Source organism: Scyliorhinus torazame, chromosome 1, assembly GCF_047496885.1.
Source record: "Scyliorhinus torazame isolate Kashiwa2021f chromosome 1, sScyTor2.1, whole genome shotgun sequence".
Lineage (NCBI taxonomy): Eukaryota > Metazoa > Chordata > Chondrichthyes > Carcharhiniformes > Scyliorhinidae > Scyliorhinus > Scyliorhinus torazame.
The window spans coordinates 315,347,644-315,370,118 of record NC_092707.1 but is presented as its reverse complement, the minus strand read 5'-3'; the positions used below and the strand labels follow the sequence as shown (position 1 = coordinate 315,370,118).

Below are 22,475 nucleotides of genomic sequence, written 5' to 3'. Positions count from 1 at the left end.
TATAAGTCATTCAGATAATCTGCCTTCCTGTTTTTGCTGTCAAACTTTATCTGCCATGCATTTCCCCACTATTCAGCTTATCCAAATCACACTGAAGCTTTTCTGCATCCTCACCCTCCCACTCAACTTTTGTCATCTACAAATTTGAAGATATCACATTTAGTTCCCTCATTTAAATCATTAATATATATTGTGAATAGCTGGAGTCCTAGCACGGATCCCTGCAATACCCACTAGTCACTGCCTGCCATTTGGAAAAATATATATTTATTCCTATTCTTTTGTTTCCGGTCTGACAACCAGTTTCCTATGCATCTCAATACACAACCCCCAATCCCAGATCCTTAATTTTACATGGTAATCCCTCATGTGGGACTTTGTTGAAAGCCTTCTGAAAGTCCAAATAAATCACATCACTGGCTCCCCCTCGTCAACTCTGTGTTTCTTCCTTGAAGAATTCCAGTAGATTTGTTAAACATGACTTCCCTTTTGTAAATCCATGCTAACTCTGCCCAATCCTGCCACTGTTTTCCAAGTGCTCTGCGATTAAATCTTTTAGGACTCTAGCAATTTCCCCACTACCAATGTCAGCCGGACTGCTCTATAGTTCCCTGCTTTCCCTCTACCTCCCTTTTTAAATAGTGGTGAACACTGACAACATCACTATTCCAAAATCCAGGCCACCTACTTTTTCCCCCTATTTCATGTATGTGGTAGTCTGTGTTAGAAGGATTACGGTACCTGGTAATGCCGGAATACCATTGCTGGAGAATGTACTTGTTCCCATTGGTTAAGCTTGTATGTTAGCTCTGCCCTGCGAGGCGGGGTATAAAAGAGCCCGTGCCGCCCCAGCAGCTTTCTTCTGTATCTGCGCTGCTGGGTGAAACATCTAGCGTCTTAAAGCCTTCAATTGTCTCCAATCTCGCTTCTGGAGTTATTGATCGTGTATCAATGTAATCAAGCAATGTTAAAGTTAGTGGTTTAGCTACTGGTGAACTTAAGTTGTTTTGGCACACAAATGGGGAAATAGTATGATTTTTAAAAAAAAGTTAGCAAAAGCATTTGGCTTTGCATTAAAAAATCATAAAATGAATTAGAAGTATAAAGAGGAGGCTAGAAGATTTTTTTCATGCAAAGATTTTAAGATATATGTGACACAGTTGCAGCAGTCATTTGTGATAATGTATCCGTCAGATCATTTAAAAGGATACCAGTAAAATATTTGATAAAGGAAAATATAAAATGGTATAGGAAATGAACAAAGAAACCGGAATACAGTAGATAGGTCTGACGCCGATACAAGGGTGACTTCGGCTACCCTTATGCAGAAACTTGTGTGATTCTATGGTGTATTTTCAGGTTTACTTCTGGAAGACAATCCTTCATTACGTGCCATTACATTGGGACACGGCCATATACTTGTAGGAACCAAGAATGGTGAAATACTTGAAATAGATAAAAGTGGACCTATTACCCTGCTGGTTCAGGTAATAATCTCTTTGCCATTCAAGAAAAAATAATTTAAAGCATAGCATGACCAGAGGAAATATAGCTTCTACTCAATACTTCAGACCTTAACTCAATTAATTTGGCTGTATGGTCCAGCATTTTATTTTATTTCTTAATAGCTGTTGTGGGATAATTTTCCTCTGGGTGTTAGTCATATTGAAAAGGTTTACAAGCTGTTGCTATTCTCTCCAGCATGGGAATGTAGTTTACAGCACTTAAATTTGTTGGATCCATTTATTTATATAATTATTAAGATCATAGAATTTATAGTGCAGAAGGAGGCCATCCAGCCCATCAAGTCTGCACCGGCCCTTGGAAAAACACCCTACTTGAGCCATGCCTCCACCCTATCCCCGTAACCCAGTAACCCCACCTAACCTTTTGGACCCTAAGGGGCAATTTAGCATCGCCAATCCACCTAACCTGCACATCTTTGGACTGTCGGAGGAAACCGGAGCACCAGGAGGAAACCCATGCAGACACGGGGAGAAAGTGCAAACTCCACACAGACAATTACCCGAAGCCGGAATTGAACCTGGGTTCCTGGAGCTATGAGGCAACAGTACTAACCACTGTGCCCCCTTCTGCCCTAAGATCAGATCAGGTGGAACTTTGGATACATGGGAAACACATCTGTGATGGGTGTGCAAAATGTACTCATTCCCAAATTCTTGGATCCGGGTGATGCAATAATTAGCAGACGCCTGCATAATTAACAGTACAATAGGAGTGCCATCTCAAGTCTCAAAAGGAAACTGCTATTGTGGCCCAGGCACAAAGGAGGAAAGGTGTTGAATAGTTACTGTTGAACAGTAAATTATCCAGCTTCATTGATGGTTGCATATGGTAATTCCGCAACTACAAAGGGTGCACTTTCGCACATGTGCGGTTGCGGTGCCTGTGACGTTAAAACCAGTGATGTTTCAAGCAGCTGCCTGCATCCAAGATGGTGGGGATCGTCACAGCAACCTCCCAGATCTGTGCAAATGGGCCTCTTGTTGGGCGTACCTTCATTGGCAGAGGACTCCAGAAAATTTGAGTCAGTGTTAGAAATGAACTTACCAAACATGAATCATCTAGTTAGGGATTTCCGTCTACTTATATCTGTTTGAGCATTCCCTTTAAAATTGCACTATTTAGTTTATATTGCCCCTCTATCCTCATACTTTCTTCAAAAAAGAATCATTTAAAACATACACTGCATTAAATTTCATTTAATGTCAGGAAGCTGAACTGAACTGAAAGTACTTTCGCATAGAGTGACAGAGAGAAGGAAGGAGGAGGCCATTAAGCACATGACTACAAGCATGCCAATGGAAGCAGCATGCGCTAGACAAAGCAAAGATATCCCACAAACAGGCGCAAATGCAAATTGAAGAATATGATGATGTAGCTATTACAGAGACATGGCTGCAGAATGATCGGGACTGGGAACTAAATATACCTGGTTATAAAGTTTACAGGAGGGACAGAGAATATGGCAAAGGGGGTGGAGTAGCCTGACTGATAAGAAATACTAACACTTCAATGGTGAGGGAGGATATAATGAGGGGAAAGCATCCAGTGGAGACCATGTGGGTGGAACTGAAGAAAGGATCTAAAACTGTAATAGGTGTTGTGAATCAACCCCTGGGAGCAATTCAGAGGTCCTAGATTGTGTAAAAGCAGCTGTGTGGCAAAGGCAAAGTAGTAACAATGGGGTATTTCAACTTATACATAGATTGGGAGAGGCAGACAAGCACCTGTCAGAAAGGTAGTGAATTTCTGGAATGTATCCGGAATAGTTTCCTACAGCAATTTGTTCTTGATACAAGAAGGGGTTAGGAAACATTAGATTTAGTTATGAGTAATGACCCCAATTTAATTAGTAGCCTAACTGCACGAACATTGATCAAATAGTGATCACAACATGATTGAATTCAGTGTAGCGTTTGAAAGTGAATAGCATGTTTCAGATATTAGAATTTTAGACTTGGGTAAGGCTGACTTTAATGGGCAGAGGCTGAGACTGTCCACAGTGAACTGGGAAGATCTGTTCTTAGGTCAAACGACTGAAGATCAATGGAGTGTATTTAAAGAAACATTTAACGAAATACAAAGCAAGGATTTACACCTGAGAGGAAAATAATAAATAAATAATCTTTTATTGTCACAAGTAGGTTTACATTAACACCACAATGAAGTTCCTGTGAAAAGCCCCTAGTCGCCACTGTTCGGGTACATGGATGGATAATTCAGAATTCTCAGCCGGTACGGGAATTGAACCCGCGCTGCTGGCCTTGTTCTGCATTAAAACCAGCTGTCTAGCCCCCCTCAAAGACTACACTTCACAAGTAAAGAGGTTAGGGACAGCATAAAACTAAAAGAAAGGGTTTACAACAATGTAAGACATAGCACAGAGCTGGACAAATGGGATGGATACAAAGAACAGAAAAGAGTCACAAAGCAGCTCATAAAAGCTACTAAAAAGGACATCAAAATCAAGCAGAAGGGGAAAGCAGGGTGGTGAAGAGCAATGTAGGCCCACTGAAAATGGAGATATTGTCAGTGATAATGGGGAAATGGCAGACATGTTGAACAATTACTTTGCCTAAATATTTACAGTAGAACATAGAACATACAGTGCAGAAGGAGGCCATTCAGCCCATAGAGTCTGCACGGACCCACTTAAGCCCTGACCCACTTAAGCCCTATCCCCGTAACCAATAACCCCTCCTAACCTTTTTTGGTCACTAAGGGCAATTTATCATGACCAATCCACCTAACCTGCACGTCTTTGGACTGTGGGAGGAAACCGGAGCACCCGGAGGAAACCCACGCACACACGGAGAACATGCAGACTCCGCACAGATAGTGACCCAGCAGGGAATCGAACCTGGGACCCTGGCGCTGTGAAGCCACAGTGCTAATCACTTGTGCTACCGTGCTATCTTAGAAAAGGAAGATAACTTGCTGGAAGTCCCCAAGAAACTAATACTCGATAGAGGACAGGGGCTTAATACAATTAACGTAAATACAGCATCAGTAACTAGGAAATTAATGGAACTGAAGAATGACAAATCCACAGGACCTTCTAGTTTCTATCCGAAGGTGTTAAAGGAAGGAGGGCAGTACATTGTAGATGCCCTAACTATAATCTTCCAGAGTTCTCTAGATTCAGCAGTAGACAGTCTGGTTTGGAAAATTGAACGTGTCACTCCACTTTTTAAGAAGTGAAAAGGGGAAACCAGGGAATTACAGATCTGTGATGGGGAAATTGTTGGAGTCTGCAGTCAGGGATGGGGTAACTGAACACCGTGCAAAATGTTGGTCCATCAGGGAGAACCAACAAGGTTTTGTGATGGGAAGGTCATGCATGATTAAACTTCATGAATATTTTGAAGAAGTGACTAAGGTAGTGGACAAGGGAATGTCTATGGATGTAATTTATATTGACTTCCAGAAGGCATTTGATAAAGTTCCACACACGAGACGGTTAAGTAAGGTGGAAGCCCGTGGAGGTGGGGGCAAATTATTGACATGATTGGTTGAGTGGCAGGCAACAGACAGTGGGGATAATGGGTAATTACTTCAATTGGCAGGAGGTGGCTAGTCGTGTACCATAGGGATCTGTGTTGGTGTCTCAATTATTCACTCTATTCATTAATGATTTAGATGACGGCATAGAAAGTCATATGTGTAGATTTTCAAATGATATAAAGTTAGATGACATTTTAGACAGCGTAGATGATAGCATAAATTTGCAAGAAGGTATTGACAGTCTAGGTGAATGGACAAATTGTGGCAGATGGAATTTAATGTAAACAAGGGTGAGGTTATCCATTTTGGACCAAAAAAAAATAGAGCAGAGTACTATCTAAATGGAAAGAGGTTCGGTACAGTGGATGTCCAAAGAGACTTGGGGGTTCAGGCGCATAGATCCTTAACGTGCCGGAAACAAGTGCAGAAAATAATGAAAAAGGCTAATGGAATGCCAGCCTTTATATCTAGAAGATTGGAATATAAGAAAACAGAGGTCATGCTGCAGCTATTTAAAAAAAACCTGGTTAGACCCATTTGGAATACTGTAAGCAAATCTGGGCACCACACCTTAGACTTTGATGGTGTGCAATGTAGGTTTACAAAGAGGATACCTGGATTACAGGGGTTGAGTTACGAGAGAGATTACTCAAATTACTCATTATTGAAGATTGTGGGAGTAGAGGCTGGCCTGGACTCTGTGGTGGCAATTTTTGGGGTATTGGAAATGCCAGAGCTGATGGAGGGGAGGAAGCCCGGCGAAGAATTCTGTTGGAATAGCGGTCGACAATGCCACCAGGGTGGTGGCCTGACTGGAGGTCTTGTATGAATTTCTCCGTCTGGAAAAGATCAAGTTTGAATTGAGGGGATCAGCAGAGGGCTTTGAGACATGGTGGGGACTGATCATGGCCATGTTGCAGGAATTGTTCGTCACAGGAGGGGAGAGGGTGAAGAGGGGGGAAAAGTTGCACAATCTGTGAGGTGTGGAGAATGTTTTTTGATTTATTTATGTTTTTGTACTTTTGAATATGTTTGGAATAAAATACATTAAAGAAAGGAATAGCTTTAATACAACCGCAACATAACAATCTGCTGCTTATAAATTTTAAAAATTGTTGAATGCAAATAGTATATAACAGGCTGAAGGTTTAAGAAACAGCAAATTTCATCAGTAAATCTTTCCAATATCACAACATCAATGCAGTTGAAAAAACGGGTATCTTGTAACTATAATACATAAGAGGATTAACACAAAAAAAAATCGATATTCAAAGGGCTTAATAAATGATATACATTTATCCATTTTAAATCTGATTTTAATTTTGTTTTCCGCTTTCAATGCTATGACTATAAATTATGTGCAGTGCTTTTTTTTGAATCCAATTAGGGTCATATGGAAGGGGAGGTTTGGGGTCTTGCAGCTCATCCTAATCTTCCCATCTGTGCTACTGTAAGTGATGACAAAACATTGCGAATCTGGGAACTCTCCTATAACCATCGTATGCTAGCAGTGCGTAAGCTTAAAAAAGGTAAATGCTAAATTATTTTCTTAGTTAGCTTAATCGGTCAAAAGTGTCACTTTTGCTCATTCTCCATAAAACCATTTTTGTACTGCAAATCATAATTGTTTAATATGTTTATGCATAGAATAAACATTTACACTGATGAATATTTCATAGGAACTGATCATGCAGAAGAGCACGTGATGCAAATTTATAATTGAAAGTTTTTGGTGCATTCAGTTCATTAACAAGAATATTACATATTCATCCTTTTCATTTGCTTGTTTGATCATGTTCTTTTGTAATTTGCCAGAACTATTGCAATGCTGACCATTTCCACATAACTGGGCTCCAATAATATTGTGATCATAAAAATTAGATATAGGCCTTGATTGATTTTTGTAGATGCTGCGAGCAAATGTTCTTCAATCAGTGTTTATCTATGTTATGTTTATAATGGAAATTGCCTATGCAAACTTGTTAATCTGTAATCATAGAATTTACAGTGCAGAAGGAGGCCATTCGGTCCATCAAGTCTGCACCAGCCCTTGGTAACAGCACCCTACCTACGCCCACAACTCCACCCTATCCCTGTAACCCAGTATCCCCACCTAATCTTTTTGAAAATGAAATGAAAATGGACACTAAGGGCAATTTATCATGGCGAATCCACCTAACCTGCACATCTTTGGACTGTGGGAGGAAACCAGAGCACCCGGAGGAAACCCACGCAGACACACGGAGAATTTGCAGACTCCACACAGACAGTGACCCATGCCGGGAATTGAACTTGGGGCCCTGGAGCTGTGAAGAAACTGTGCTAACCACTGTGCTACCGTGCCCCCCTAATAGCAGTCTCTCACCAGCATTGGTATTATCTCCCATGCGCCAAACAAATTTACTTCTCTGCTTCTTCAATAGCTGGAAGGTGTTCTAGAAGTATTATCTAAGGACACAATGTTTGACTTTAAAATGACAATTGAATTATATCTGTACACCCTGGACCAATTTTCCCCTGTCCTGTAATGGCTCCACCCCCTTTACACAAAGTATAAGAGCTGCTGACCTGCGGGGCCGCCTTCAGTGTCGTACCGGTCACAGGCAGGCTCAGTTCTAAGCTGATTAAAACCACGGTTTACTTCTCCACGTGTCTTCGAGTGAATTGATGGTTGCATCAATTTAATCAGCTTAAAATACTACTATGGAATCAGCCCTCAAACCTGACAGACTGGAACTCGATCCACAGGCTGCGGAGTCGAAAGAAATTTTTTCACATTGGCTTCGATGCTTCAAGGCCTATCTCGCCGCGTCGTCTACACCATCCGTCACTGACGAACAGAAGCTGAGCCTCCTCCACGCACGGGTGAGCCATCGCATTTCTGTCCAGCTCGACGAAGCCGCTTCCTATACAGAGGGCCTCACACTACTCGAACGCCTCCATGTGCGGCCTGTGAACGAGGTATACGCGCGACACGTCTTCACCACTCGCCGCCAGTGCCCCGGGGAGTTGCCAGACCTACGCGACCTTAAAGCCCTCGCGCGCAACTGTAACTACCAGACCGTTACGGCCACTCAGCACATGGAGCTCGGGCGCCGTCCGAGACGTTAACGTGGCAGGGGTCCGATCGAACTATGTGAAACAGCGCCGGCTCGAAAAAGGGGCCCAGGACCTGGACGACACGGTAAAACTGGCTACCCCTCTGGAGGCCGCGTTTCAGAGCCTTATTGCATTCCCGGCCGATCACGCGACCCCCTCGTGGGCCCCCGACCCGAGACTACCCCAGGCCTGTGCCGCCCGGCCACCCTCCCATCATGGGGGGCTACCCTGCTACTTTTGCAGCTAGTCCCAACACCCCCGACTGCACTGCCCGGCCCGCAACGTGAACTGCAGCAGCTGCGGGCGAGAAGGACACTTCGCCAAGGTCTGCCTGGCCAGGTCTAAGAACTCAAACTCACAGACCCGACCCACAGACTCACAGGCCCGCAGACCCCGCAAAGTGACAGCGTGTCTGCCGACTCCGCCTCCGCATAGCATGTGCGACTCATGGGGGCCGCCATCTTGGCCATCCTCACCCACGCGGCCAGCCACGTGCGATCCATGGAGGTCGCCATCTTGGATGCCATCTTCCTCACCGCCCGCCACGTTCAGCCAACGGGGGCCGCCATCTTGGCTGCCATCTGCTACGCCGCTCGACGCGTATGACCTTGTAGCCACTAGAGTTGGTCACTTCCCGACTTAAAATGGAGAACAGCAAAGGCTGAAGGGAAATTCAGCCATCACAGGCAACAACTAGCAGGTGCAAGTTTACTGTGTATTAGACTCTGCAGAAACCCAGACAGCATTGATACAAGCAGCCATCTGCATAGTAATGTAGCAGCCATCTACATAGTAATGAGCGATCCCCGGGAACAATCGCAACATTTTAAGGTAAACAAAGCCAAGCCAGACTCCTCGGCGCCAGCAGGGGCCAACACAAAAGAGGTTAACGGGCACTTAAAGACCGCCCAACGATCAGGGGACAGCTCCAGTATTGGAGAAATCGAACCAAGCGATTGGAACGAAGTCCAATCACTTGAAACCAGGTACGGGGTCTGCCCCAAAGGGCGGGAAGCCCCTGGGGACTATAAAGTAAAGCCCCCAAGTTCAAATCGTCCTTCTTGACAGGGTCACTCAGCAACGGGAAGCAACCCCTGAGAGTGAACTGTCCAGCGGCCTCCAAGCAAGTAAGTCTCAGGTCAACGCTCACTACGAGATAGGCGCTCCTAGCTACCAGTCCATAACATCTTTGAATCCCGCAGACTCAGGACCTGAACGAAAAGCCATTTGTTCCCCTGACCTGGTGGGCCAGTCCGAAGATAAGTATAGGCCTGTTAGTGATAGAAATAGCTTAGAAAGTAGAGTTTATGCATGAGTAGTGATTTACTGTGTATAATAAATGTGCTTTGATTTGAATCTTACTAATTGGTGTATTGAATTATTGATCATTACTTGAACTTGAACCTCGTGGCGGTATCATAAAGATACCTGGCGACTCTAGAGCAAAGGTTATAAAACAGAGTCAATTGAACCAACCAAAAGTTAGCAACAGCCATCGCGGGGCCGCCCCAGGACCTCCGACCACGCCGCTGGCTACCCACACATCAGCGCGGTCATCCTGGACCTGTCGCGACCTAAGCACCTCCGGAGCTCCATGATGGCCGTCCGGGTTAACGGGTACGAGACACCTTGCCTTTTCGACTCCGGGAGCACAGAGTTTCATTCACCCGGACATGGTAAGACGCTGCTCGCTCCCAATATTCCCGACGCAACAAACCGTATCCCTCGCCTCTGGGTCGCACTCGGTACAAATCCAAGGGTGCACTACTGCAACCCTAGCGATACAGGGCGCTGAGTACGCTAATTTTCAACTATATGTGCTCCCAGACCTCTGCGCTCCTCTCCTTTTGGGACTCGACTTCCAGTGCAACCTCTTAAGTTCGAGGGGCACCTGCCCCCGCTCACCATATGCAGCCTCGCAACCGTAAGAACCGACTCCCCCACCCCCCCCTACGCAAACCTCACTGCCGATTGCAAGCCAGTAGCCACCAGAAGCCGGCGGTATAGCATGCAGGACAGGACGTTCATTAGGTCCGAGGTCCAGCGTCTCTTGCGGGAGGGGGTCATAGAGGCCAGTAATAGCCCCTGGAGAGCTCAGGTGGTGGTCGTCAAGACTGGGGAAAAGTTCCGGATGGTGGTTGATTACAGCCAGACCATTAACCGGTTTATGCAGCTCGATGCGTACCCCCTTCCCCGGATTGCAGACATGGTAAATCAGATCGCGCACTACCGCGTGTTCTCCACAGTGGATCTGAAGTCTGCATACCACCAGCTCCCAATCCGCCCGGAGGACCGCCACTACACGGCATTTGAGGCAGACGGCCGCCTTTTCCATTTCGTCCGGGTCCCCTTTGGCGTCACGAACGGGGTTTTGGTGTTCCAACGAGTAATGGACCGAATGGCGGACCAGTACGGACTGCGGGCCACGTTTCCATACTTGGACAATGTCACCATCTGCGGCCATGATCAGCAGGACCACGACGCCAACCTACACCGATTTCTCCAAACCGCCCAAAAACTCAACCTCACCTACAACAAGGAGAAATGCGTTTTCCGCACAACCAGGCTAGCCATCCTCGGCTACATCGTGGAAAACGGGGTCCTAGGGCCCGACCCTGACCGTATGCGCCTCCTCCTACAACTCCCTCTCCCTCACTGTCCCAAGGCCCTGTAGAGGTTCTTTGGATTTTTCTCCTATTATGCCCAGTGGGTCCCCCAATATGCGGACAAAGCCCGCCCACTATTTAAGGCCACCCTCTTTCCACTGGCAGCCGAGGCCCGCCAGACCTTTAACTGCATCAAGGCGGACATCGCCAAAGCTGCGATGCGCGCGGTGGACGAGTCCGTCCCCTTCCAGGTGGAGAGCGACGCCTCCGAGGTCGCTCTCGACGCCACCCTCAACCTAGCAGGCAGACCGGTAGCGTATTTTTCGCGCACCCTCACCACCTCCGAAATTCGACACTCCTCGGTCGAAAAAGAAGCCCAAACCATCGTGGAAGCCGTGCGGCACTGGAGGCACTACCTCGCTGGTAGGAGGTTTACCCCCGTCACCGACCAACGATTGGTTGCCTTCATGTTTGACAATACGCAGCGGGGCAAGATCAAGAACGATAAGATCTTGAGGTGGAGAATCGAACTCTCCACCTATAATTATGATATAGTACATCGTCCTGGGAAGCTCAACGAGCCCCCAGATGCCCTGTCCCGCGGCACATGCGCCAGCACGCAAGATGGCCAACTACGGGCTATCCACGATGACCTCTGCCACCCGGAGGTCACCTGGCTCGCCCATTACATCAAGGCCCGCAACCTACCCTACTCCACCGAGGAGGTCAGAGCTATAACCAGAGACTGCCAAATCTGTGCGGAGTGTAAACCGCAATTCTATCGACCAGATAAGGCCCACCTGGTAAAGGAATCCCGGCCCTTTGAACGGCTCAGTATCGATTTCAAAGGGCCCCTCCCCTCCAATAACCGCAACACGTACTTCCTTAACATCATAGATGAGTTCACCCGCTTCCCGTTTGCCATCCCCTTCCCTGACATGACCACCCCCACTGTCATTAAAGCCCTGCATAGTGTCTTCACCCTGTTTTGTTTCCCCAGTTTTATGTCCACAGCGACAGGGGCTCATCGTTCATGAGCGACGAACTGCATCAGTACCTGCTCAGTAAGGGCATCGCCTCGAGCAGGACTACCAGTTATAACCCCAGGGGAAACAGGCAGGTGGAGAGGGAGAACGCGACGGTCTGGAAGACCATCCTACTGACCCTGTGGTCCAGGAATCTCCCAGTTTCTCACTGGCAGGAGGTCCTCCCCGATGCGCTCCACGCTATTAGGTCCCTCCTTTGCACGGCCACAAACCAGACTCCTCATGACCGTTTGTTTGTTTTCCCGAGGGGAGCTACCTCAGGGGCCTCGCCTCCGCCCTGGCTGATGACACCGGGTCCAGTCCTTCCCCGAAAACATGTTCGGAGCCATAAGACCGACCCCCTGGTAGAGAGGGTCCAGCTTCTGCACTCCAACCCACACGATGCGTATATCAGACACCCCGATGGCCGGCAAGATACCGTCTCCCTCCAGGACCTGGCGCCCGCAGGCTCCAACACCACTCCCACTACTGCATCCCCCACACTATGTCCCGTCCAACCTCCCATGTTCAGCGCCCCCACCCCTATATGGTTCCCACGCTCCCTCCCACCCGCCGCACCGGTCCACAGGAATGAAGCTCCGGAAGAGCCGCTCCCAGAGTCCACGCCTATGCCTGCTCCGGACCCACTTCCACAGCCACCCGAAGCGGCTGCAACACCAGTGCTCGGCGGCCGCAACGTACGATCCGGGCACCGGGCCGACTGAATCCTTGAGCCCGTCACCCCCGCTGGACTTCATTTTTTAATCAGGGGTGAATGTGGTGAATGTATAATTACTGATAATTCACCAGTGCACTGTTATGTTATTAACCCTGTGGGCTCTACCTATGGGCCATTGTGTGGCGTCACCCACAGGGGATATGTTGGGGCATGTATGGGCTCCGCCCATGGCTCCACCCCCTTTACACGAAGTATAAGAGCTGCTGACCTGCGGGGCCGCCTTCAGTGTTGTACCTTTCACAGGCTGGCTCAGCTCTAAGCTGATTAAAACCATGGTTTACTTCTCCACGTGTCTTTGAGTGAATTGATGGTCGCATCAGGGAGATCAAGAAGTGAAAAAGAGAGAGGTGTGGGTGGGAGAGAGAGAGGTGGGAGTGTGTGAGAGAGAGGTGGGAGTGTGTGTGAGAGAGTGAGAGGTTGGAGTGTGTGAGAGAGAGAGGTGGGAGTGTGTTTGTGAGAGAGAGGTGGGAGTGTGTGTGTGAGAGAGGTGAGAATGTGTGTGTCTGGGAGAGGTGGGAGTGTGTGTGAGAGAGAGGTGGGAGTGTGTGAGAGAGAGGTGAGCATGTGTGTGTCAGAGAGGTGGGAGTGTGTGTGTGAGAGAGAGAGGAGAGAGTGGTGGGAGTGTGTGAGAGAGAGAGGTGGGAGTGTGTGTGAGAGAGAGAGGTGGGATTGTGTGTGAGAGAGGTGGGCGTGTGAGAGAGAGGTCGGAGTGTGTGAGAGAGGGGAGTGTGAGAGAGAGGTAGGAGTGTGTGTGTGAGAGAGGGGTGGGAGTGTGTGGGAGAGAGAGAATTGGGAATGTGTGTGTGAGAGAGAGAGGTGAGAGTCTGAGAGTGAGAGGTGGGAGTGTGTGAGAGGGAGGTGTGAGTCTGAGAGAGAGAGGTGAGAGTCTGTGTGTCAGAGAGACAGGTGAGAGTGTGTGTGTCTGAGAGAAGAGAGAGGAGAGAGAGGTGGGAGTGTGAGTGAGAGAGAGGTGGGTGGAGATGGATGGAGTGCCGATTAAGTGGCTGTGTGGTACTGGATGCTGTTTGAGCCCCTTGAATGTTGTTGGAGCGGCACTCATCCAGGCATTTGAAGAGTATGTCATTAAACCCCTGACTTGTGCCTTGTAGGTGATGGACTGACTTTGGGGAAGCAGTTGGTGACTTACTTGCTGCAGAGTGTACCGCCTCAGAGCTGCCCTTGTAGCCACAATATTTATATGGTTGGTCCAGTTATGTTTCTGGTCAATGGTAAATGAAAAAAGTGTCTACTTTAACATATCCATTGGGTATAATATAACAAACTTAGGACAGAGGTTGCACAAAGCTGTTACCACCACTTGCTTACTAAACTAAGCTCTATGCCAGAGGATGAAGGGATGCTGTAATAAAAATTGAAATAGGATTAAAGCCATAAGGCAACCCAAAAAAAACAAGTTATTTAATTTGTTGATTTGAAAATATTAAGATGCTTCCTTTCTTATTCCTTCTTTTAGGTGGGAGGTGTTGTTCTTTCTCACCAGATGGAAAAGTCCTAGCTGTTGGGTTAAATGATGGGAGTTTTCATGTAGTCAATGCTGATACCCTGGAGGATATTGTGTCTTTTCACCACAGGAAGGAAAATATATCAGATGTCAAATTTTCACCAGGTAAACCTGAACTATCAAGTTTTGCTTCCAGTTAGGTCTGTTAATTATGAAAGCACAATTCCACTGTAGCATTTACATGGAATTGGTAACATTATGCTCAATAAATCGATAACCTGCTGGATGACAAGCCAGTAAACTAAATTGACGGTCCAACTGATGTAAAGATCAATCTGTTTATGTAAAACATCAGATTGGATTACTCCATTAAATTTATTCAAAGGTATTAATTATTTATTAATAGGTGAATTTTCCATTTTATTTTTAATCATGGTACATTATTTTGATTAAATGTTACTATGGAAAAGAACACATGGCACACTAGGTTTGATGCCGACCCCGGGTCACTGTCTGTGTGGAGTTTGTACATTCTCCCCGGATCAGCGTGGGTTTCACCTCCACAGCCCAAGGATATGCATGTTAGGTGGATTGGCCACGGTAAATTGCTCCTTAATTGGAAAAAAATAATTGGGTACTCTAAATTTAAAAAAAACATATTACATAGGTTTAATTGAATGTATAAATTAGAACCTAAACTTATAGAATTTATAATATGAACAGGCTCCTTTAGAGTGAATCAAAAGAGAATTCACCACACTAGAATGTCATTTTTGCAACTTCTGGCGAAGGATAGGAGAAAAACATCTCCTAAAACATTCTGCCAAGCATATTCATCAATTCCCAAATCGCTCAATTATTTTTTCTCTCTCACACTTCTGGGAAGTGTAGAGGGTTCCATCTTTGCTACTCCACTACTGGGCCGATATCTGGGGTTTGAGTATCTGTGTGTGTCTCCCTCCAGCTGGCACTGAAACTTCAGAGGCCAGGGGATGCCGCACTGGGACACCTCCGCGGGAGAGAGCACTGAATCAAGCCTGCCCTTTATCCCTAACCGGAAGCCTGAGGCTTATATCGCACAGATATCCAGACCCCCACCAATGCCCAGGTGATTCTCTCTCTTGCCGGTGATAAAACACCCACCCGGTTCCTACTTCGCTGGAGTAGCTTTCCCAAGAGAGCGAATAGGACACTGCTGTTTATTACCTAACCAGCAGCCTGTCCTGAGTGAATGGGTTCGAATCGTTCAAGATGACCCCAGATTCTCGACCCCGGAATTAGGGTGAGGAATATTTTAACAATGACTTGGTCAGAGATCGCTGGTGAGAGATTGAAGCATTTAAACGACTCCAATTTATCAGCAAATCGAGGTTTATTGCAAAACCCAGGTCAAAATCATCAAACAGAAGACAATATAATAAACCTTAAGCTCTAACACAAACTATGTCTATTCAGGAAGTACTATAACGGACACAACGTAAAATCTTATCGTTACACAATTTTAGCAATGGTACAAAACACAAATCAAGCCCCCTGCCCCAAAGCCTCAACCACTATTAAAGTCAAGGGAGTTTTGCACGCTGCTGCAGGGTACTTACAGTCCAAGGCTGCGGCTCGAGCGGGAGGTCAAGTCGAAGGTGGAGAGGTCAAGCCAAGAGACCCTCAATCGAAACACAGCCCCTTTTATATCCGTTTTGCCTGGGTTTTTTCTGTGTTCGGCCAGCCCCTTTTGCATTGAATCGGTAAGGTTTAAAGTTCCCGCTGGTCCCGCCCCCTTTGAGCCGGGCAGACCTGTCGACTTCCGGGTTCTCCTCGCAGGTCCGCTCCTTTCAGCCAGGCAGACCTGTCCCGATTTGAATTTGGCGCCGACTCCGCCCCCTCCACCCAGTGAGTTCCTGCCGGCGGCTCCTGTCAAGATTGGAGTACCTCCCCCAGGTCCGCCTCCAACTTGGGTTTTTTCCACCGGTTGCCTTGCAGGGCCTGGCCCAGCGCAATACACTAGTTCCAGACAGTCTATTCTTTTGGATAACAAAATTAAGCTCCCTTGTGAAGATTTTTCAAGGGCTTCCATCTGCTTCGGAGATCGCTGCTATTCTCACCTCGCTATGTTGATGGGGTGTTGATTGGATTTCGCTCTGGTGGAGACAAAGTCATTTACATCTGCATGGGGGCTATGTCCATCACATTGTCCTGCTTGCAGGCAGGCCCCTTACAGCATTACCATTCCCCTTTGTCTCTGTTTTTAATCCTATTTCGTTGTCTGGCTTCTTCTTCCTTGTAGCTCCGGGGGGGGGGGGGGGGTGGGTTTGTAAATACCTATGCCCCTACTCAGCTCAGCGGACCAAGCCTGCTGGGAAATTTGGTTACGTTCCTTTGGCTGAGAAGTGTCCAGTTTACAGTCTCTGGGTTTTATTCTTGGGCAGTCCAAAAAGGGCCGAATTGCCCGAAAACCTTACAGAAGTTAGGAATGTACATAAAGTTTTAGTATTGTTCAACATTTCGATAAAATAACTACTTTGCCATTGCTGCTGGACACCAAGAGATGTCAGTAGTTAATTAATGTAAAGCAATTCATAGCAATAAATTGTTGATTTAAAAAAAGAATAAGCAATAAACATTACCAGAATGTTGGGAGGGTAAGTGTATGGGAGTGTGCATGGTTATGTGTTGGTGTTTGTTTCTGTTGGTGTCTGATGGTGAGAGTGAGTTAGAAAACTGAAATTGGGGGTAGGGTAGACTCTCAACCACATCCAATCACTCACTCAGTCACTCACCTCACTGACTGACTCACCCCCCCCTCCCCCATTCAATCACTCACCCCACACACCAACAGAAACCCACCCACTCAGTTACTCACTCACATATATATACACACACACACACACACACACACACACACACACACGCACTTCCTTCACTCACTCACTCACATCCCCTCCTCTTACTTACTTCTACACACCCACTCAGGCACAACCTCTTCCCTCAAAATGCGTCTGGGCAGAGGGATCTGGGTGTCTTTGTTCAGGAATTGCAGAAATTTGGTACGCAGGTACAGCATGTAATTAAAAAGGTAAATGGAATGTTAGCGTTTATTGCCAAATGACTGGAGTATAGAAGTAGAGATGTGTTATTGCAATTGCGTGGGAGTTCGTGAGACCACATCTGGAGTATTGTGTCCAGTTTTGGTGGTCTCATTTGAGGAAGAATGTGGTGGCATTGGAGGCAGTTCAGAGGTGGTTCACCAGATTGATTCCAGGGATGAAAGGGTTTACAAATGAGGAGAGATTAAATAGTTTGGGCTTATTCTCGCTGGAGTTTAGAATGATGAGAGGAGTTCTGATCAAGGTGTGTAAAAAAGGATCGATAAAGTAAACGTGGACCAAATGTTCCCCCTTGGAGGGCAATCTTGAATGAGAGATCTCGGGTATAGATTGGGAGGCGGTAGATGTAGAACTGATTTAGAGGGTGGTGGATTTGTGGAACTCGCTGCCCCATAGTGCAGTGGAATCTGAGTCATTAAATGGTTTCAAGAAGGAGATAGATATATTTCTGATTTAACAAATGGATTGAAGGGATATGGAGAACATTTTCATTTTCCCTTACTCAAGGGGCCAATGAGCAAATTTTGGAAAGATAAGATTTGGCACAACTTGTAATTGACTTTCAACAAAAAACTGAGGTAATAAGAAACAATTGCTGAACAAAAATAAAGCAATATCATTGCAATAAATTGCGAAATTCAAAATTAATAACTAATAAAGATGACCAGAGTGTGCACCAGGTTCACTCCTAACTCCTAAAAGGCTTTTCCCCAGGGCAGAGGAGTCAATTACTAGGGGGCATAGGTTTAAGGTGCGAGGGGCAAGGTTTAGAGTAGATGTACGTGGCAAGTTTTTTTTACACAGAGGGTAGTGGGTGCCTGGAACTCGCTGCCGGAGGAGGTGGTAGAAGCAGGGACGATAGTGACATTTAAGGGGCATCTTGATAAATACATGAATAGGATGGGAATAGAGGGATACGGACCCAGGAAGTGTAGAAGATTTTAGTTTAGACGGGCAGCATGGTCGTCACGGGCTTGGAGAGCCGAAGGGCCTGTTCCTGTGCTGTACCCTTCTTTGTTCTGTGCTCGCTCAATCGCCCTCACCCAATGTGAGTGGGTTGGGTGTATGTGTTGGTGTGTGGTGATGAGAGGGCGAGAAGCCTGAGATTGGGAATAAGACAGGCACTCCACTCACTCACTCAGTCCGTCCCCTACATACACATACCACAGTCACTCACTTCCACACACAAACTCTCACTCCCAGCCGCACACACATTCATGCACTCTCACTCCTACACACACTCACTCCCACATGCACACACTCCCCCACACACACTCACGTGTACTCACTCCCACAAACACTCTCATTCCCACACTTTCTCACTCACTTCCACACACATACATTCTCACTACCACACACTCATCTCTCACTCCCACGCACACTCACTCTCATACACAGTCACTCACACGCACATACGCAGGGCGGGATTCTTCGGCCAGCCAAGGTCAATGGACCTTTACATGGTCCGCGTCCTGTCCGTGACGATCTTGAGATGGACGCGGCTGAAGAATCCTGCCCCCACACAAACAGAATCTCCCACACACACCAGTCAGCCTCTGACCAGTCACCCCCACTGACTCAGGGATCCACAGCATCTCACTGCCGTGCCTTACAGCTAGCCTCTCCTGCCCGAAGCCTCTCCACCCCAGGCCCCGGCACTCTACCCCTCCCCAGGATCCTGGTACTCTGCACTCTTCCCTCCCCGGACCATGGCACTTGAAAGAAAACTACTTCCACTGGTATCTGCTGCTCCTCCAATCACAGACTGTTTCTTTCCCACCAGTAAGCCTATCAGTGACAAACGCAGGAAAGGAATGGTCTGTGATTGGAGAAGCAGCTATTTGACTAACATTTTGAAAACTGTCTTCTGAGATTGGATGTGGTGCTTGAGCCTCCAATTGGACAAGCCTACCCTAGAGGAATTTCTCAGCCTCCTTTTGTCTGTTCCATGGAATGTTATAGTTTGGGGTTAGATCAATAATGTGCGTGGATGTGCTATGTTTGGATGAGTGGGAGTGATGTCTTTCCTGCCCACCTTTGTGTTTATTCCAATGCCAGTCTGCTGCAATGTGACTTAGTGCAGTAGTTCACTACATATTTTCCCACAATTGTAAGATACCCTTGCTAAAATCAAGCTGCTGAAACCTTCAGAAACATTACCAGCTTAAAAATTCAGGGCTGGATTTTATGGGGGCAGGGGATGAATTCCCAGTTCTCCCTGACTGAAACGTCTGTGGTCAGCCTGCCCACCTGAAACCAGAATACCCTGTAGCAATATTAGGTTGGCGGCACCATTAATTGAGTCAGAGAGGGATTTGGCTATCTGGGAGGAAGTTCTGCAGTGGTGAGTTGCCAGCCCATCTGATTGCTTGGCAGTTAGGTAGTCCCAGCAATGCCATCGTTGAGGAGTGGCCGCTGTTGGGACTACAAGCAGCCCATGAAGAAGAGGTGTCATGGATCCCAGACATCCGAAGATATATAGGTAAAAGGTAGGAGCAGGAGGAGGCCTTTTTGCCCTTCAAGCTTGCTCCGTCATTCATCACGATCATGGCTGATCATCCAACTCAATAGCCTAAGTGCTATATCTAGCCACCTCTTGAATATATTCAATGTTTTAGCATCAACTATTTCCTGTGGTAATGAATTCCATAGCCTCACCACTCTTTGGGTGAAGAAATGTCTCCTCATCTCTTTCCGAAATGGTTTACCCATTCAATGTTTAAGCATCAACTACTTCCTGTGGTAATGAATTCCACAGGCTCACCATTCTTTGGGTGAAGAAATGTCTCCTCATCTCTGTCTGAATTGGTTTACCCTGAATCCTCAGACTGTGACCCCTGGTTCTGGACACACCCACCATCAGGAACATCTTCCCTGCAACTACCCTGTCTAGTCCTGTTAGAATTTTATAAGTCTCTATGAGATCTCCCCCTCATTCTTCTGAACTTCAGTGAAAACAATCCTAACCTAGTCAATCTCTCCTCATATGACAGACCCACCATCCCTGGAATCAGTCTGGTAAACCTTCGCTGTACTCCCTCGAGAGCAAGAACATCCTTCCTCAGAAAAAGAGACCAAAACTGCACACAATATTCTCGGTGTGGCCTCACCAAGACCCTGTATAATTGCAACAACACATCCCTGCTTCTGTACTCACAATTTCTCGCAATGAAGGCCAACATACCATTAGCCTTCTTTACTGCCTGTTGCACCTGCATGCGTACCTTCAGCGACTGGTGCACAAGGAACCCAGGTCCCGCTGCACACTCCCCTCTCCCAATTTACAACCATTCAGGTAGTAATCTGCCTTCATGTTTTTGCTTCCAAAGTGAATAACCTCACACTTATCCAAATTATACTGCATCTTCAGGTGAATATGGAGAATTTGAGTTGTCCTGTCTGGTAGACCCCAACGAATGGAGGAAGGGGTGAAGAGATGTGTTTTAGAGGTCTTGAGGGAGTCTTAAATAGGAACATATGATTTTGAAGGGGGTCTTCAATGGTCACAGGGTTGTTTTCCCCCCCTCCCAAAAGGAGGCACCCTTCACTACCTGCCCAACAGCAGCCTGCACAGTGAAGGCTTCCCATCTGGTCTCAGCCTTCCCCTGCCACTCTTAATATAGCAGCGGAGGTGGAATGAGGCCCTTTAATTGGCCACTGAAGACTCCTACCCCACACAAAGGCCCATGGGCAGACAGGCTGCCTGTTGCTTTACAAAGCCACCACAATAAAGGAGACAGATCAGGATGGACAGGGAGGCGGGCAGGCTACCTGTTTTATTTAGCCCCTACATTCAAACCCACTGGCAAGACAGCCGTAAAATCTTAACCTTAGTTCTTAGGTGTGTGTGTTAGGTAACTACTAATAATATTTATTATGCTCCTAGATGCAGGGAAATATCTAGCAGTAACGTCGCATGACAATTTTGTGGACATCTACAATGTGCTTTCAAGTAAAAGAGTTGGTATATGTAAAGGGGCTTCAAGTTACATTACCCATATAGACTGGGATGTAAAAGGTAAGAAGTTATTCTTCAAGTGTTTTCAATATTTTCTATAAATATTTCAAAATCAAAAATACATTACAAAATTAAACTTGAAAAAATGCTCACAAAAATTCTGTTTGTGAAACTGTTATGTCAGTTTCAAATAAAGTGTACCAAGTCACTAATTTTAAACCTATTTGCTTTTGAGATGTAAAGTATGAAATAGGTTTATTGAAAGGGGCAATACATTATTTTAATAGCATGTTATTTTCCTTAAGGACTAGGCTCAACACTGAAATCAAGTCTGGACTCCTGCTTCGTTCTTAAGCACTATAGTACTCCAAACATTAGAGTCGCATGAGTTTTTCTAACAGGATGAGTACAATTCTTTGGCACTATTTTCATGTGGTTTAAGGAGTTCCCTCTTTCCAAAAACTGCATTCCTGCTCTTTTTCCTGCAAGGACCTCAGACCCCTCATGTAGTATTAAGGTGTTCAGGGCTGAAAGGTTAATGTTTGGAAGTAAAGAAACTATCACACCCATGATAATGTAAGAGAGAGTAACATGAGTAAGGGCCCATCTGTAAATAATTATGTTCATACAATAAACCAGTTATTCTTCAGATACATGTATATCTCCACAACCTTGGTCCGTGCAAAATTCTGATCCAGCAGCAGAGTCAAAGAACTTGGCGACGATCAAGTCTTAGATCACTAAGACTCTCTGGGGGCAAATTTGGATAGCACCTGAAAATGGTCACCAGGATCAGGATGAATGATTAACCTGCGTGCCCATTGTTTCCAATGAAGGTAGCATGCAAACCTCATGTTGCTTATTAGTTTAAGCATGCAGTCCAGCACTAGACATTCATTTACGTGACTGCAAACCTCAACAGGGAGCCCAAGTTTGTACAATGCTAGCAACACTTAAAACTGGCCTGCATTATTTTAAAGTACCCTGCACCTTATAAAAGGTAAGTGCTTTTGGGCAAAACAGATGCTGGATGTGACTTAGGAAGAGAGTCTTACTGGTAAGAAGGGACGAGTGGTGCAACAGGGAAGAGAGTATCCTCCCAAGGTTCCAGTTGCTACATTAAAGGTCTTGGTGCAGGACATGGACAAGAGGAAAGATATCATCTACAAACAAGGGACCACGGGACCATCCAGGTAGACATTACAAAGGAATATGACCAGATAGTTATTGCAATCAATGCCAGCAGTCTAGCCCCGAGGATCTGAACGCACTGCTGCTAAAAGTTCAATGCCTTCAGAGTTTTCAAGGTTAGTAAAAGCATCGTGAAATGCCATGGGCAGGATTCTCCATCGGGGGGATCCTCCGCTTCACCGGCAGCGCATTCACACCCGCAGATTTCCCGATGGCGTGGGGGTGCCCACAACTAGAAACCCCATTAGCCGGCTGCCGGGACGGAG

General features: G+C 46.4%; 1 protein-coding gene across 3 annotated transcripts in view; it reads left to right on the top strand.

Annotated features, from left to right (window-relative positions):
* The window catches only part of LOC140424335 (echinoderm microtubule-associated protein-like 6), a 755,202-nt gene that overhangs the window by 431,728 nt on the left and 300,999 nt on the right, over nucleotides 1-22,475 (top strand). For all 3 annotated transcript variants that reach the window (XM_072507857.1, XM_072507856.1, XM_072507859.1), the window contains 4 exons: nucleotides 1,360-1,487; nucleotides 6,416-6,557; nucleotides 13,972-14,124; nucleotides 20,947-21,078. In XM_072507857.1, coding sequence (XP_072363958.1) covers nucleotides 1,360-1,487; nucleotides 6,416-6,557; nucleotides 13,972-14,124; nucleotides 20,947-21,078 — 555 coding nt within the window. The remainder of the gene's footprint in view (nucleotides 1-1,359; nucleotides 1,488-6,415; nucleotides 6,558-13,971; nucleotides 14,125-20,946; nucleotides 21,079-22,475) is intronic.